This window comes from Xyrauchen texanus, chromosome 43 (assembly GCF_025860055.1).
Source record: "Xyrauchen texanus isolate HMW12.3.18 chromosome 43, RBS_HiC_50CHRs, whole genome shotgun sequence".
In the NCBI taxonomy this organism is placed as follows: Eukaryota; Metazoa; Chordata; class Actinopteri; order Cypriniformes; family Catostomidae; genus Xyrauchen; species Xyrauchen texanus.
Window position 1 is genome coordinate 23,998,509 of NC_068318.1, and position 18,925 is coordinate 24,017,433.

The window sequence follows — 18,925 nt, forward strand, 5'->3', positions numbered from 1 at the left end:
ACACAATCATATCACCCCGGTGACTTGCGGAGACCACCTTTACTTGTATCAACTCACAGAGGTGGCCAAGTTGCAACAGGAGTTTGCAGACGTGTTTTTCCCCTCTACCGGGTCGCAGGAACCTCATCCAGCACCACATCGACACCAAGCCGGGGGTGGTGGTATGTAGCCGTCCCTACCGAATGCCCGAACACAAAAATAAATTTGTCTGGGAAGAACTGGATGCAATGCTCGATATGAGGGTAATAGAGGAATCCCAAAGCTATTGGTCCAGCCCGTTTGTTTTTGTTCATAAGAGCGATGGGTCTGTACGGTTTTGTGTTTATTATTGAAAAGTCAACGCAGTGTCTAAATTTGACGCATACCCAATGCCTCGCGTTGATGAGTTCTTCGATCGGTTGGGCACTGCTCGATTTTATTAGACACTGGATTTGACAAAGGGTAATTGGCAGATCCCCTTGACACCAATTTCCCGTGAAAAAACAGCCTTCTCCACACCGTTTGGATTACACCAATTTGTGACACTTTCATTCGCTTTGTTTGGGGCCCCCTGCTACGCTTCAGCCTCTCATGGACCGAATCCTAAGACTGCATTTAGCTTATGCCACTGCCTATTTAGATGACATCATCATTTACAGCAATGATTGGCAGCGGCACATACAGCATCTGAGGGTAGTTCTTCAATTGCTGCGACTAGCGGGACTCATAGCACACCCCAAGAAGTGCACAATTGGGCAGGTGGAGGTACGGTATCTGGGCCACACTTGGGCCACGAGCAGGTTTGCCCTCAAATTGACAAGACTGCAGCGATTGCGACCTGCCCGAGGCCAAAGACCAAAAAGGGGGTGAGACAGTTCTTGGGGCTGGCTGGCTATTATTGGAGATTCATGACTAATTATTCGGATGTTACCAGCCCGCTGACTGATCTCACTAAAAAGGGAGCTCCAGACCCCTTTAAAAGTAGTGCTTGCAGGGGGCTTCTTTTACATTCACCTGATTTCTCTCTCCCTTTTGTCTTGCAAATGGATGCTTCAGATAGAGGGCTGGGGGCAGTGCTCTCGTAGGTGGTGGAGGGGTAGGAGCACCCGGTGCTGTACAGTAGCCGCAAGCTCTCGCTGAGGGAGACTAAGTACAGCACTGTAAAAAATGTGTGTCTCGCCATTAAGTGGGCGGTCCTCACTCTCCGGTACTACCTTTTGGGGTGGACCTTCATCCTCTGCTTGGATCACGCCCCACTTCAATGGCTTCACAGCATGAAAGATGCCAGTGCGTGGATCACCCGTTAGTATCTGGCTTTTCAGTCGTTTAAGTTCAAGGTGGTCCACAGACGGGGAGCTCAGATGGCTGTCGCCAACTTCCTTTCCAGAAATGGGGGGTGGGGGGTGGGGATGGTAGACATGTTGGATGTCTCCCCGGCCTGAGTCGGGCAGTGGGGATATGTGGCAACAGGGGCATGGTCGAGTGTCCGTACGGAGAGAGAGGAAGTGGTAAGGGCGCTTGCACCTGAGCTAGATTAAGTCTAAAACCTGTCTCTATTTCCAATGAGCATGGGGCGAGCGGCATAAAAGCAGCCACACCACCAGCAGAGAGTGAGAGAGAGCCTGGCACAGGGAAGTCCATGGTGTCTGTGAAGCTGAGTTTATGAGTGTTCGTATCTGTGAAGCTAATGAGTTTGTGAAACTACGTACCTGTGAAGCTGTTAGCGTTGAAATTGCCAATCAAAAATCTTACCTGTGCCAGGAGAAGCCTGTTTCCCTGTGTCCTCCATTAATTCTGCTGTGGACCCTTCTATCTATCTATCTATCTATCTATCTATCTATCTATCTATCTATCTATCTATCTATCTATCTATCTATCTATCTATCTATCTATCTATCTATCTATATATATATATATATATATATATATATATATATATATTATCATTCACCAATCAAACAATAAATTGCAATATTTTTTTGCTAAAACATTATAATATTTGAAAATGGACAGCTTTAACTGATTCACTTAATTAAACTTAACTTGAATAAAACTCAACCCAACTTTAATAAGTCACGCGAAGGAAAGATTAGCAATATGCCAATATATTAATAAAAAATTATGGAAATTAACATCTAAAGTGAAAATCATTGCAATATTCACAGTGTTGCTTGCTTTTATGTTGCAGCAAGGTAAGCTACTATATTGTGAAAACTCCATATATATATCCCAGTTCTATGTGATACTCATGTCCCAGGCTGCATGGCGACATTCACTGCCAGTAGTCACAAAAGGCCCTCTTTGAGAAACTTCTCTGTCTTAAAAAAAAAGATGAAATTCCCCCAATCTATCCCCAGTAACGGCAACAATTAGAAAAAAATAACCCTCATTTACTGCCTTACGACCAAGCCACTTCCTGTTCGTTTACAACTCCAGATCTCCAGATTCCCAAACACACAGCTCCAGTGTGTGTGTGTGTGTGTGTGTGTGTGTGTGTGTGTGTGTGTGTGTGTGTGTGTGTGTGTGTGTGTGAGAGAGAGAGAGAGAGGGGCTATTTTTACTCGCTAGAGGTTGGGGATGAATACATAGAGTGATGGAATGTCTTCAGCTATGAGTTGCACACTGAGACGTGCACAGTCAAAGACAGACACATTCACATAGACACACTGCAGCAAATGCATACACTGCAGTGGTTTCAGCATTCATGAAATGTTGATGTTGCTGCAAATCCCACTAAATCATAGAGGAGAACTCCCTTCAGTGAAGTGCCCACACTTCACTGGCAATGTTTTATTATAGAATTGGATTTGCATTACTCAAACAACACAATCGCCAACTGATTTAAAATGAACATTATCAATATGAAAGTGTAAAAAGAGACAAGAAAATTGTTGGCTACTCATAGACTCATGAGCCAGATACACCGATCAGCCACAACATTAAAACTGCTCTCTCTAGTTACTGTAGACTTTGTCAGTTCGAACCAGTCTGTTCTCTGTTGACCTCTTCCATCAACAAGGCGTTTCCGTCCACAGAACTGCTGCTCTCTAGATGTTTTTTTTTGTTTTTGCCACCAGTCTGAGTAAATTCTAAAGACTATTGTGTGTGAAAATCCCAGGAGATCAGCAGTTACAGAAATACTCAAACCAGCCCATCTGGCACCAACAAGCATCCATGCGATTATCTAAACATTCAATCATGTGACAGAGTGCAGTGCAGTGCATAAAATCATGCAGATACAGGTTAGCAGCTTCAGTAAATGTCAACCATCAGAATGGGGGAAAAATGTATCTCTGTGATTTCAACTGTGGCATGATTGTTGGTGCCAGATGGGCTGGCTTAATTATTTCTGTAACTGCTGATCTCCTGGGATTTTCATGCACAACAGTCTCTAGAATTAACTCAGAATAGTGCCAAAAACAAAAAACATCCAATGTTGTCTATGGTAGTACAATGGTGTTCCTTGAAGTATGTTGGAGTACCATTAGATTCCATGATACATGAATATGGTATTTGTCCATTTACCATGGTACATATCAAAGTACCAGGGGATTACCTCTAATATCATCACTGTACTATGGCACCGCCATTGTGCTTTTTTGAATAGGCATTCTTCTAATAATTAGAATTTACAGATTTATTTGTACTTATAGTTAATTTTTGGCCTCTGGGTTCTTGAAAGGTCCTACTCGTCAGAAAAGTGCTTGCTTCATTTTTGTATCTCCCTGTACACCAGACACAGCTTCCATGGAGTCAGTTATTGACTTCTCTTTGAGAAGTTGCAAAATCATCCAGGGCCCCCTGTATGCACTATAGCACTACATAACGTGTATATGGTTTCTATAGGTAGAAACCCCTAGTGTGAGGAGCTACTTGTAAACATACTCACAGACACCAGCTCAGCATACTGTACAGACAATCAGATGTCATAACAGGACTAGTGGAATGTGTTGCCATGTGTGTAGACCCTCCACAATTAATCTGATATTGTGTTAATTAAGGGTAATTGTTTCTGAGAGAACCTGCGGTTGCTTTTCCATGGTAAAATCCTTTTTTTCTTATTGGTTGATGGAATGTGCCATCTGGCCCCCAGCTGAAAACTCTGAAATGACTGCCTATTTTGTATGCTCACATGCCCTGCGGCACTAACCTAAATATGCAGCCAATCTGGCGACCATGCTTATGAAAAGCATTGAAGCAATTTGAGAGACTTGATGTAGTTGCAGTCTGAGCAATCATCTATATCACTTAAATTCATGGACATTGGATTCAAGACACTTATGACTACTATACATGTTCTGATCAGTGCTCTCTACAATAGAAAGGTAGTAGAAAAGGTAGGTAGGTAAAAGTTTTGTACTTCGAGTTTCCATCCAGGGGTTTCTCATGCCATGACACACCAAGGAGTGGATTGTCTAGTATCCAATCAGGTGCTTTCCTTAGGTTTTGCATAGGGCAAACTTCAAGGAAACTGGTAAGTTGAGAAAATGAGTTGCATGTGAAAATGCATGTTAAAGCATTTGATGCAGCTCTGGATTATGGAAAGGGCCTGTCGGGCCTGTCGTGCCGTGACCTGGGACCTTGGACTGCTAGGGGCCTTCAAAGCCTCAGGCCATGTAGCTCAAGACTAAAAGTAAAAAATAACTATTCTGACCACTATGGCCTATAAGCCTCTCTGGGCGTTGGGGGTTGGTTTGGAGATTAGGTTAAGGAAAGTGTTGAGGTATAGGTTTAGGGTTTGGGGTGTTTTCCTTTAGGTGGCTCATTCTAAATCACAACCTAAGAGCAACTGCTGACTCCTGCAACGTTGACTCCATTACAGCACCATTACAGCAAGTAAGCTTCAGTCTAGAGGCCTGTGATAATATGGACGTGTCTTTGGGGTTGCAGCAGTAGTGCCCTCACAGACCAAGAGCAGTATTAAGACATGCAGGGTGGGTACGATTCAAACCGGACATTCCTCTAGAGTCAAGTGGGAACTTTGGATACAGACAACCATTGTGTGAAGGGTGAGGGCTTTTGAGAGTACAGACGAAAGGGACTTAAGGACCACTGAGAGGGAAGAGCATGTTTTTAACATCCCCTTATCCCAAATCAACCCAACATACACCCACACTACACAAAAAGCAAATTTTTGCTTGTTTAAAGTTAATTGGCTGTATTCTGTTTTAAAGAAAAAAGTGGTTTTCTTGATGAGTATGTAATTAGCGTCCATTGGTTAGGGGCAGCATGATGTGTTTGGTTCTGTATTATGTTGCACTGCTGTTGAACTGTGGGTTATATTTGAAGAAAACTTGCTCAGATGTCGAGTAGAATTGCAGAGAATACAGTATAAGGTACGCATGATAGTCACAGACAAAACAGATCACAACAATCAGCATATGAGACTACTTAAAATTTTGGTCTAGTGTGAGATCATATCTCTGTGCTTCTGCCAAGATTAGTTCCTGTGTCCATGAATGGGCACAGAGGAATCTTCTGTCTGATGCTGTTGATGTGCATTCGTATGTGACAGTTTCATTTGGGAGTGATTGGGAAGTTTCTTGTTTGTTGCTGAGGTTGCCCCACATCGTTCTACTCCTACTCTGAGAACGGGAGTGAACAGAATCCCAGATCAGAACCATCACGAACCTGCCAGTCCAAACTGGACAAAATGCACAGGGAGGAGCACTGTTCATCCTGGAGAAGTTGAGCTCATCTGAGAAACAGCAAGGTAAATTTCTCTTATTTTCTGCAATCTATTAGTTGCCCTTGTTATTAAGTGTATTTTTATTGTCAAGTTCAATTTCATGTGATTACTTGAGACTTTAAGGATCTCCTTGTAGTGACACTGACAGGAAAGTAAAACATTTTTGAAGTTGGTGTTCCAAGGCCCTGGGTGTTTCTAGGTCTCGTTACTTAGCAAAATAAAACAAAACGGTCAGAGACGTATCCTCTTAAGTGTCTTGATTAATTAAATTAGGGCTGGGGCATTTTTCCTATTCATCCAATTCATTTTGACACAAGTTATTTAAATTTTTTTATAAATGCAAACGCTATAGTTAGATACATTTTAAATTCATCAAAGGCTGAAGGAAGAGCAAATGAATTCACAACGCTTGTCTCAATGCCACTCCCAATCTGATCAGCTGCATGTGTGTGACGCACTCCAAATGAAAGTGACAGGTTAACAACATGGAGACTGATATAAAAGACAGCAGTATGATTGTGGCTCAGCTTCATCCATGATGCAGGTATACAGTACACCGGATTAAGACCATAACTGGCCTTGGCATTCGCATGGTGATGAAAGGTCTCTTTTTCTTTTTACCCACAAAAAAGCAATAGTTATGTGACAGTTATGGGCACTTCATTTCAATTCATGTATATGACTATTTATGGGAGAATCAAACATCTGCTGCTCCTTTTGCCATGATGATTCAGATAGATTGCTAATTATTGCTTTGTTCTGTGATGTGCTTCAAGTGTACTGCATCTATAACCAGCATTTGGCAAGTGATCATTCTGACAAACTTTGCTTGCTGAATTGTAATGACAAATTATTTCATATTGCTGCACTGCTCAGCGTGAACCGATAGAGGGCGCGCATTTATCTGCAGGGGTTTATGAATATACACACAAATTGTTTGCTATACAATGAGTACTTTCTAGATAAACTTGATCATATATAGATATTGATTTCTAGATCTCTTTCTAGATAGACTTGGTAATTTATAGATATTGATTTCTAGATTACTTTCTAGATAGGATTGGTTTAGATAAAATGAATACCTATGCTGGCTAAGAACTTTTTATTATTTTATTATAAGACTAAGATTATTTCTGAATTTTTTTGGTTGATTAGATTTTAATTTATTTTACATTTACTGTACACTATGTTGACCACTTCCCCCTGTGGTGCATTTGTAAATTATTCTTGCATACCTTTGTTTCCTTTAAAGAAAATAACTTTGATTTCTCTAACCAGGTTGCCTTGCATTCTAATAAAGACCATACAATTTGAATCATGTTAGAGTACATTTAAAAGTTGAAAAAAAATAAAAAATACATTTAGAATCGTCCATAAGTTTGAAAAAAAATCGAGATTTAATTTTTTTCCATATTGCCCAGCCATAAATGAAATCAAAGTAGGTTGTGCCGAGACAGTGATGGAATGAGGTGTATTTACAGAGCAATTATACAGATTAAAGCTCAAGTAAATTAATTTGATTGTCACTTCAGTAGAGGCCACACTCCTTGAAACATGAAAAATTATGTCCCAGCATGTAAGGATTTCTGACTTAAATGCACTTGTGTGTCACCTGTGCAATGAGTTAGTTATTGTGTGTTTAAGAGGTCAGAGTCATGGTCAAATACAGTGCAAGTGGACATACACTGCCGAGTACACTTTCATTTAAATGTAATACTGCACTCTACTGACAGATGTGTTCTTATACTGAATGACTGTATGAATGGTGTTTCATAGTTGCTGTTTTGTTTTATGAGGATATTTGGATTGTTAGACTTGTGGTATAAAAAGCGTTACTAGACAACCTTGAGACTATGGAGAAAAACAGACTTGCACCACATTCAATCATGTTTACGTCTTCTGTGTCCTTGAATGACTCTTTCCCATGTTAGTCTCTTTGTTTGACTTTCATTAGGTTCTGCTAGATAAGATGTGTCAGTGTGTTTGAATGATAAATGTACAGTTAAGTGTATACATCTCACATGTTTGCCATCCAATCCTTGCCAAGACAGAATTTAAAGGAAAAGTACACCCAAAAATTTAAATTATTTTAACACTTACTCACCCTCATGTTATCCCAGATGTGTTGGACTTCCTTTCATCTGCAGAACTCAAATTAAGAGTTTTAGAAGAATTTCTCAGCTGTTTTGGCCCATTCAAAGCAAATGAATGGGTGCCAAAATTCGGAAGCTCAGAAAATCCCATAAGGCAGCATACAAGTAATCAATAAGCCTCCAGTGGTTAAATCCATGTCTTCAGAAGTGATATGATAGGTGTGGGTAAGAAACAGATCAATAATTAAGTCCTTTTTTACTATAAATTCTCCTCCCTGCTCAGTCAATGGCTATTTCTCAATTTACGTTCTTTTGTGTTGTTACGTTCTCGTGGACTCGTTCAATGTCATCGTCCACTGCCGAAGTTCGTTTCCAGTCCTCAAGTACACAAGTAACGAGGACGCATGAAATTACCCGGATGTGTTCTTGATACCGAGGATGCAATGGATGGTGACTTGTGGGTAAGAACTCGGTACTATGTTGGCAGACGTAGGACATTTATCTTTTTGTTTTTTCCTCACGAGTTTGAATTTGTTAGCTGTAAGCTAACAGAAGTCTGAAGGCTGATGAGAGTCGTTATACTCCGTCAACATTTGTTGTTTTTTTTGGCCATAATTTTAATATAGTAGTAAACACATATATAGTAATATATGGGGTGGTGGTGTAGTGGGCTAAAGCACATAACTGTTAATCAGAAGGTCGCTTGTTCGATCCCCGCAGCCACCACCATTGTGTCCTTGAGCAAGGCACTTAACTCCAGGTTGCTCCGGAGGGATTGTCCCTGTAATAAGTGCACTGTAAATCGCTTTGGATAAAAGCATCTTCCAAATGCATAAACGTAAATGTAGTAAAAAATCTATTTCTCACCCACACCTATCATATCACTTCTGAAGATATAGATTAAAAAACTGGAATTGTATGGATTACTTTCATGATGCCTTTATGTGCTTTTTGGAGCGTCAAAATTTTGGTACCCATTCTCTTTCATTGTATGGACCTACAGAGCTGAATAAAATCTTCTAAAAATCATAATTTGTGTTCTGCAGAAGAAAGTCATGCACATGTGAGTAAATGATTAGAGAATTTTCATTTTTATGGAAACTATCCCTTTAAGTTCCACAGATACATTTAGTGGGTATGTATCAGAGATCTCCTGGCCTACTTTTGCCTAAAAAGAGTAGTTCAAATTGTCACAAAAGATTTTAGTGTCCTCTGTGAATTAGTAATACACAGTGTTTTCTGGAGAACATACACACATTGTATTTTTTAATCTAATCTCGAAATGATAATGGATTTTTAATCTCTAAATGGAATTTAATTTTTAATTCCCATTGTATATTTTTAGATTTGTTTCATCTTGATGATCATTGCTATGCACATTGACTATTCTTTAACATTATTTATATACAGTATAAATCAATTATCTTTACAAATAGGGGCCATCGTGTTAATGTTTAATATATGTGGATGGTGAGCCGGTTTCAGACCTAATGTTTAGTGATGTTTTAGTGTTTGTTTGTTTTTTGTTATATCAGCATATCCTGTTGTCAGGTCAGGCACCTCATCAGGTTATTGGTTATTTGTCTGTCTTCTGATTATTCTTTCCTTTTGGGAAAACGGACTGTATCAAGCAGCAAATCTGCATATGATATTGTGGGGAAAAAAAGAAAACACTCTTATACCCACTTAATCTTTTATAAAGTTTATAAGTACACTGTGCAAAAACAAAACAAGTCAGTTAGATTAACTCTCATATAGTGTTGCTTTCAAAAAATGACCCCTTTTCAGCTTCTTTAAATAAAAAAATGGATTCACGTTTCCTTCATCTCAGTGACATGAGGTTTGGTGACTTTTACCATATTTGCCATCTACACACACACACACACACATACAATTGGGCTAAATTGTGGTGGTGTTGTGGTGTGACTCACTTACACTCATCATGTCCAGGGTCAAATTTGACCACACATAGGAAATGAACGGGTGAGATGATAAAACAGAGAATTTTTAAAATCTATAAATCAGCCACAATGCAAAACACACAAATAAATGAAGGGGACAGACTATAACACATCCATAATGTTGCTCACACACAATCACACACAGGAATGAAAAGATGAGACCATACAAGAGAGCATTTTTTATATAATTTGTCAAATAAAATCAGCTACAATGCAGAACACACACGCAAATGAAGAGGTGAGACCATAGCACATCCACAACAAACAACACACACTCACACACACACACACACACAGAAATGAAAGGGTGAGACAATAATACTTGGCGCACACCAAGCATGCTCACACACAGATCAAAGGCTGAGTTTGAGACCGTGGCGTTGACCTTTTCCACTGTGAGAAAGTTTAGGCTTGGGGGGTGGGAGCAAAATGTTTATTATCTATTATTAAGCCTTCTGTTTGTACACAAAATGAATTATCACTGTTCATTCCTTTTCGTTTCATTATCATTTACTTGTTTTAAGAGCTCAAAAAATATCAGTAATCTACTGGTTATAGTTGTAATTTCAGAAAATAATAAATCCAGCAGATGGCAGCAATATGTCCCTAATGCATGACACATTTTTCATATTTTCTTAATAAATGGAATTGAAAAATGTAGATCTTCAATGAAGTGAATGTAACATAAAATGTTAGTGTTATTACATCTGTTAAAAAAAATTACATGATTATGGTGCAAAATTACACGTTTATTGTTTGGGGTCAAATTTGACACTAAGAGAATGGGCCCGTAACAAACAGAGTACAAGGGTTGAACCTCTTTTCATCCTTCACAAATTTTCCATTTGATTGACCCATTTTAGAAATAGTCAGAGATCACGCATATGGCTCGACTTCACCCCTTGTGATCCCGTGTGACATTTCTTAACCCTGTGACTCTTGAGCCAGGCCACTCAAGTTCTCTAGTATGAGAACTCACAATCTTGGAGGGTATAATGTGAATATGCTTATTATAATGATGACTTTTATGCCAAGTGTAACTGAATATGCCACTACAATAAACTTACGGGTGTGGTATGAAATTTGTACTCTAGTGTCACCAAACAAAATTGCAAAAATAATGACTACTTTCAAACATGTTTCCCGAACACTCCCCTGGTCGTCCATAGGTTGGACAAACAGATCATCCCGCCCCAAACTCATGCAATTGATTGAGCCAATGTTGCTGTTTTGGGCTGTTTGGGTTGCTCAAACAAATAGAGAAATGTTTTGGTAGTGCCATAGAGCCACAGAGTTTATGCTTTTCAGGGGAAATCAAACTTCAAATGGCTTTCTTAAAGTTGTCTTTCTACATTTAAGGAACAGTTCACCCAAACATGAAAATTCTGTCATGATTTACTCATGATCATAATGTTTCAAATCCGCATGACTTTAAAAATTACAAACTTCACCTTTTTATAGCATAATTTCCCTGTCCTCTCCTCTCTTGCTTGCGGGTCAGATTAAACCAGGTCTATGAAATGGGGGATTCCGATGTGCAAATATATTGAGATTGTTTTGTGTTCATGTTGTCAAACACAGCCGGGGATTAGGGACAGATTAAGTACATTTCTGAACATAACCATTGCAATTCTCCTGAGACTGCTGAATCATCGATTTAAACCCCATCTGCCAACCTGTCCTGTTAATACAGGACACACTAATTTATTTAATTGATTTCTTTATCCTGATAATCTGAAAAAAGTCACATCACAAAAGATGAAAAGACTTTATTATTTTCACACCAAACAATGGTGTCTCAGTATTTCAAATGTCTTCAAAATGCAGAGAAAAATAACCCTGATTCAGAGAATAAAGATAGAATGGTGAAACCAAATCCATGTATCCCTAATTAACAGGCCCAGCTGAGTAGTATCTGTTAATTCCATGCTCTTTGTGGGGTTGAGTGTAGGGGAAAAAAAGTGTGTGTGTGTGGGGGGTCCATTTATTATCTCAGTTGTTTCTCCTAGACACAATGAGATTAAATGGAGAGCAAATCGAGATGTTTGCTTAAAGGTATATTACGGGTTCAATACAAGTTAAGATATTAACATAGTTTTAGTGTGATAAAATAATTTACTAACCTTTTCTGTGGAAACATATAGTCAATTTTACAACATTGTTGCCATGACGATGTAATGTCATCAAACCCTAAAACCCTCAAATGATGATTTAAACATCAACTCAAATAATACAAAAGTTTTAACAGAAGAATTTGCACGTCCGCTTCCCTTTATACCCGTATGTCCGGGGGCAGGACATGCAAATTCTGTCTGCCAATTTCTCATTGGCCTTCTCTCAAATCCAGAGGTACGCGAGGCTCTCAAGAAAGACCCTTGTGTCACTACAATCGACACAAAGTCTCGTTCCCTCCATCAGGGAACGGAGGTTACAACAGAAACCATGACGTTTTCAATATGAACTCGATATGAATCATTTCTCATCAAATTCATTCTACAATTATCTGGTCTATGCTATCTACATTAATTTAATAGTTCTCTTCTCTTATCGTGTATTATCAAGTCTTTCAACGAATACTTTGTTTCCATTTGTAATATTCCTAAGGGAGACAAAGCTGATTCTTGTGTCATTCATAAAGAGTACTTGACTTTGTTAATTTGTGTTTACATCTAAAGGTGACTGTTGGTATCAGACAACGTCTATTGCAACAGAGTCACAGTATTCAGTTGATGACTCCAACACATGTGTGTTCCTGTAGATGTCTGCGGTTTATCAGTTTGTGTGTGTATGCATATCTCTGCATGTATACTGGAATTTAAGGTCATGGGATCATACCAGGCTTCTCAGAGTGAGTTTATTTTTCCTCGGCTACCACTGATAAAATGTAGCTGTCCAAATGTGTCTTTGACTGGTGGGTGAGCCACGGAGGGCCAAATGTGTTCAGCCTCACATGCAGTCCAGCCATCTGCAGGCAAAACAGATAACCAGTCTATTCTCCTCAACCCCTGGGTTAAAAAAACAGTCAGCTAGAACAGTTGACCAGGTCACGATGCGCTCCTTAAACGGCACATTTACACTGGTGCATTATTCCTCCTGGGTTACATAAACATGAGGGAAATGGGTTAATTCTATTAGATGGAAACCTGCAAGTCATCCAAGCTTATGATGTGACTATCTATCCTTAGAGCTTTCTTTCTAGGATCCTTTGAAATGAGACTATGCAAGCCCAGAAACATACTAAAGTATGCAAACTCAGGTGCGAATGCTCGGTCAACACATTTTAAAGGTTCAGTCCTGTTGTACACACTTATAGATGAATTATGTAATGTAATTTCTCTGCCTCTAGCAGAACATCAATGGAATTTAAAAAATAATGATTGTTTTCAATCAGATTTCCTGAACACTCCCCACATCTTCCAATGGTCAGTCAAACATATAGTCCCACCCATAAACTCACTCCATTGGTTGAGTCAATATTTCTGTGTCTGACTGTTCGAGATGCTCAAATAAACAGAGCAAGGTTTTGATAACGCCATACAGCCTTTCTTAGAGGTATCTGTGCATATTAAGCTGAGAAAGGAGAAATATTTTTTTACATCAAATAAACTGCACACTTCACATTTAATGTGAGTTCTTGCATTATATTCAGACATTTGTCTAGAAATATGTTGAAAATGTAATTAATTCTCTTTAAATTGTTGCTCTACCATGACAGTAGTTGAGAGTGCAAATGACTGCAAAAGATTTATGTGGCCCTGGGTTTGAGTTGTTCTAGAAAAATGCAATCTCTCCACTGTTCTTTAAAAAAAATAAAAATATTTGTTTGGTTTCATATGGTACAGTCTCAACTAATACCTTCATGCATTGTTGAAGTTATTCTTGGCCAGACATGTAAGGCCAGCATTTCCCCTGGGTTCTCTCTTTTTTTAGTTTCTAGAGTCACATGCTAGCCCGTAATGTGGGTCATGTCAGAAACCTATTATTTCTTTAGCTTGTCGAATGGCCTTCTATCCCAACTAGATCAGTTCATAGACACCCCTGAAACTAGCTAAGAATGAGGACCCAAAATAAAATTCTGCTTTCCTAAAATGTTCAGTATTTTTTGATTGAAGAAAGAACTGGAGCCCATGAAATATGATGTGATTCTTTTTATGTCTTTTATAGCCTGTAGTTCATTTTGTTGTGCATGTTAAACACAAATTATTGTAAAGGTCTCATAATTTCAGCAAACTATAATCCAAATACAACTGATTAACTTGGAATAATGCAACCCGATTGAAAAGAAAATTGATTTTCTTTACATCATTTTATTAGATGATGAAACATTGTACTTTGATATATAACATGGTACTGAATGATTGCCATATTTATATACCATTTACATGGTGCTCCAATGTATTTCAAAGATTAGCATTGTACTACCATGTCCAAAAAACAGAGTAGTGCTATATTGATTTGGTAGAATTGTACGTTTTTAAGTGATTCTGTCTATTCACTCACAAGACACGAATTTACCTTCTGACTATTGGATGCTACTGGAATGCAGTTAACTGTCTGTCCACTATGTGCAAATGAACCATAGCACTGAAATCGAAGTCTAAAATAGAGTTTGTATTGATTGCTGAGTGAGATCTCTGTCTACTGGCTCTCTTGTGTAATTGGAGCCCTTAATCAATAAGAAAGCATGAGATCAGCATTCACTTGATTTCTGAACTGAAACCACCTATCAGCTCTCCGGATCAGTATTTCTTCCAAACATCCCCAGCAAACTCACACATGAGGCATAGTGTGGCTGGATTTGACCTCCACTAGATGAAGTTTTGGCCTCTAAGCCAGTGTGAATCCAGCTATAAATGGTGGAATGTTGACGTTCGCTGAGACTTTAAAGGACAGTTTCTCATGCGATTAAAAAGCATTTAATTGCAATCTGTTTAAAATCGAATGCATTGTTGATGGTCTTTTGAACTTTGATGGCGTGTCGTCTTCACATTTTGAAGTTGTTATTGTAGGTGAATTCATGTTTTCAGTTAGCCTCTGGAGGTCAACGGTCAAAGGTGAAGCTTGTCTTTGGTCACTCTGCATATTGTCAGTGACTCATGTAACATTTTTTTTTAATTTAGGTGGGGATGATGATGAATTCCAGCTCAGCAGGTAGGAAGACCTCATTCCCATTTGTATTCTGATTCCTTTTCACGTTCCCATTCCCATTTTCTTTCCTCCTCAATTTTATATTTTGGTTCCAGTTCTTATTCCGAATCCTACACTATTCCTGTTTTTAGTCATATTCCTACTCTATTCCTGTTCCTGTTCTTATTCCTATTCCTTTTCTTGTATCTCTTCCAACTCCTGTGTTCATTACATTTATGCTTTTGTTTTGGTTTCCATAACTGTTTCAGTTCTTGTTCCCCTTCCAATTCCTTTTCCCATTTGATTTCAAATTCTATCCTTATTCCTGTTCTTGTTTCTTTTCCCACATTACTTTTATGCTTTTATTTCAGTTTCTGTTCTTGTTGTCCTTCTTGTTTTCTGTTCCCATTCCCTTTCCCATTCCAGTTCTGGTTCAGATCCAATTCCAATTCGATTTTAATTTCTATTCCTTTTCATATTTTTATTTTCCCTTACCATTCCCACTAACATTCCTCTTCCTATTTTATTCCCACACACATGCATCTATTTCCATGCTTGACAGTATAATAGATTTCTGGGAATTACTTCTCAGGTCATTACAGTATGTCAGAGCTCAGCCATCCAAAAATTATGTTTTTAAAGGTTTGGAGATGGTTTCATAGCAATGTAGAGTCATGTAAGACAACAATAGAAAATAGCATGTGGTTTTCATGTCAGCAAAATTATTGGGAAAACAAACTGCCAACTTGTGAACACATTTCACAAGTCTATTGTTAAAAGAGACCATCCTCTTTGCAGGCAGGTGTGGAAAAGGAATGGGTCAAAATGGTTAACTAGTCATTCAACAATCAACTAGTCAGTTGGTGAGGTCAATTTGTATTTTTAAATTTTGAGTTGCTCTTTTTAGTGGTGGTGCTTTATTTAACTTGCTTTAGTGCTTTGCATTAGTCAGTTTACATTGCAAAACCCTCTTTAAAATTAAAATTTTAATTCCTTGCATTGCTGCTTGAAGTCATGTAAAATGTATTGGACTGGCACATATTTAAACACATTTTATACACAAATGCATATATACATGCATGCATACATACATAAATGCACAATGCATACACATGCAAATCCATAGTTTGAGCTCTAGCTCATGCCTGGAAGTGTTGTGTTTGTGATTTTCAGGGTCAGGCATCAGACTGTGCAGTCTTAAGCTGGTGTATAAGTGTCTGACAAACTTGCCTTCATGTGTTTATGAAGGACTCTGGTTTACCTTTGGCTCCCAGCGAGACTGGGCTATTATCAGGAGTCACGTCAGCAGTGTTTGGTGTAAGGCTAAGTAATTAATTACTGTAATTAAATGTCTTTTTCATTGAAAGTAATTTACAGTTACTTCTGATGTAATTGTGTTAAATATTGTATAGAATATAGAACAATTCCATATAAAACAAAAGTGAATTTAAAATCAGAATTGAATGTCTAATGTAAAAATTTGTTTTCTAATTGAATGCAGCCTGCTTAAATTCCTTGGCCAGTTTATGAATAATTTAGTTGATTTTAAAAGAATTTTTGAAAGAATTAAAAGAAATGTTTCATGTCTATCCTTGAATTTTTCATCTGGTCGAGGTTTATAAGTGTTTTAGAAAGTAATTAGTAATAAGTAATGCAATTACTTTTCAGACAGAGTAATTAGTACAGTAATCTAATTACACTGTAGAAGATGTAATTGGTAGTTAGTAATTAAAAACTTTTTTCAGAGTAACTTACCCAACCCTGCGCATCATGTTACTGTTATTGAGCAGTCTTGTGGGAGTGTGTGGATATATGTAATGACCCAGAGGTCAGAGGTCATGCCAATTTAGAATTTAGGGCTTAATATGCCCAATCACATAATGTCACTGGCGAAGGGTGCTGGTGGTGTGTTTGAAAATGCCCCAGTGCTGAATATATTGGAAACGTGTCATCACAGTCTGTGTCTGTGAAAAGGGTCCATTCAGTGAGAAGAATAATTCTCTCATCATTTACTCACCCTCATGCAATCCCAGATGTCTTCTGCAGAACAAAACAAAAGTTTTTAGTAGAAAATCTCAATTCTGTAGGTGCATACAATTCAAGTGAATGGTGACCAAAATGTTATGCTGCATTTATGTGCTTTTTGGAGCTTCAAAGTAATCCATAAGACTGCAGTTGTGTAATCAATGTCTTCTGAAGTGATCTTAACAGTTTTGGGTGAGAACAGACCAAAATGTTACTGTTTTTCACTGTAATTCTTTACATCAACAGTTAAACCACAGGAGTCATATGGATTACTTTTATGTTGCCTTTATGTACTTTTTGTTGCTTCAAAGTTCTGGCCACCGTTCCTTGCATTTTATGGGCCTACAGAGCTGAGATATTCTTCTAAAAATCTTAATTTGTGTTCTGCAGATGAAAGAAAGTCATACACATCTGGAATGGCATGGAGTTGAGTAAATGATGAGAGAATTCTCATTTTTGGGTCAACTATCCTTTTAAGAAGGTTCCTAAAGCAGAAGCCTTAAATGAAAGAAATCATCACCAGAAAAATATAAAAAATTAAATAAAATCATGCATCATTCAGCAAAATCTTACAGGATGGTATAAAATGAACAAATAAGTCAAAATGTCTAATAAGCTGCACATTTTTGCCTCCATGACAATTCTTTGAAATATGTAGTCAGAATTGAAGGTCAGTAGATCAATTACTATTACGGATGTGACATATTGTATACGATATTTAAAATTTCCCTCTGCTTTACAGGTGATTGTTACCCAGACTAAATAAGCAGCCCAAATCTGTTATACCTGCACCATCACAGCTGAAAATATAGAATTCTGTCTCAGTCTGTGTTCTAGGCCAGCTGGAGGATGTAACCCCCAACACATCTCACCCTGAGAATTAATATTCAGTAATGTTGTGTTATCTTTAGAGACGCTTAAGCGCTTAAATACCACATTGATCCCAACATTTCAATTCCATCTGGACTAATCTAATCCATTCACTGTGATGTCCCTTTGACCTACAAACACACAAAATAGAATAGTATTTTAGCTTTAAAATAGAATAGAAGTACACATTTATCCCCATCATTCCTTTCTTACTCAGTGGGCGCTCTTGCCTCAGCCACATCTCACAGGATCTGTGCATGCACGTGTGCATATTACTTACAGTCAGTCTCTGTTCATTGCCACTTATTAAAATTCAAACCAGTTCAATATCTCTCATGACATTAAAAGGATAGGGATTCTCTCATCTTTTTCCAACCCTAAATTACGTTCTTTCATCCCTGGAACACTAAAGCCTCAGTCCCCATTTGTTTTAATTACATATTTTTTCCATACAATGAAAGTGAATGGTGACTGAGGCTTTCGGTCCCTTACATTCTGCCTACCATGTATATGTACTCCTCCTTTTGTGTTCAACGGAACAAAATCATACGGTTTTGCAACAACGTGGGGAGAGTAAATTACAGAATTTGAAATTTTTGGGTGAACTATCCCTTTAAAATGCTAGATTTTTTTCAATCGAATATTGTTGGGCTGAATTATTCATGCATTATTAACGATAACTGTGTTTATGTTCAGTTCCCACATTACCAGTGTTTACCATATCGAGAGGTCATGTCACCAGGGTAATATTTCACTGTTTGCCTTTTCTGTGACATGCCTCTCTTTTTTTTTCTTCTCCCCTTTCCTCCCATACCCAATTCCCAATGCGCTCTAGGTCCTTGTGGTGGCGTAGCGACTTGCCTCAATCCGGGTGGCGGAGGATGAATCTCAGTTGCCTCCGCATCTGAGACAGTCAATCCGTGCATCTTATCACGTGGCTTGTTGAGCGCATTACCGTGGAGACCTAGCGTGTGTGGAGGCTCACACTATTCACCGTGGCATCTACGCACAACTCACCACATGCCCCACCGAGAGTGAGAACCACATTATAGCAACCACGAAGTGTTAACCCAACGTGACCCTACCCACCCTAGCAACCGGGCCAATTGGTTGCTTAGGAAGCCTGATTGGAGTCACACAGCACACCCTGGATTCGAACTTGCGACTCCAGGTGTGGTAGT

General features: G+C 38.5%; 1 protein-coding gene across 1 annotated transcript in view; it reads left to right on the forward strand.

Moving 5' to 3' along the window:
• The first annotated feature begins 5,588 nt into the window (after positions 1-5,588).
• stard13a (StAR-related lipid transfer (START) domain containing 13a) overlaps positions 5,589-18,925 on the forward strand; it is a 75,919-nt gene continuing 62,582 nt past the window's right edge. Inside the window, exons 1-2 of the mRNA XM_052116416.1 lie at positions 5,589-5,692; positions 14,843-14,873. Coding sequence (XP_051972376.1) covers positions 14,849-14,873 — 25 coding nt within the window. The 5' untranslated portion in view covers positions 5,589-5,692; positions 14,843-14,848. The remainder of the gene's footprint in view (positions 5,693-14,842; positions 14,874-18,925) is intronic.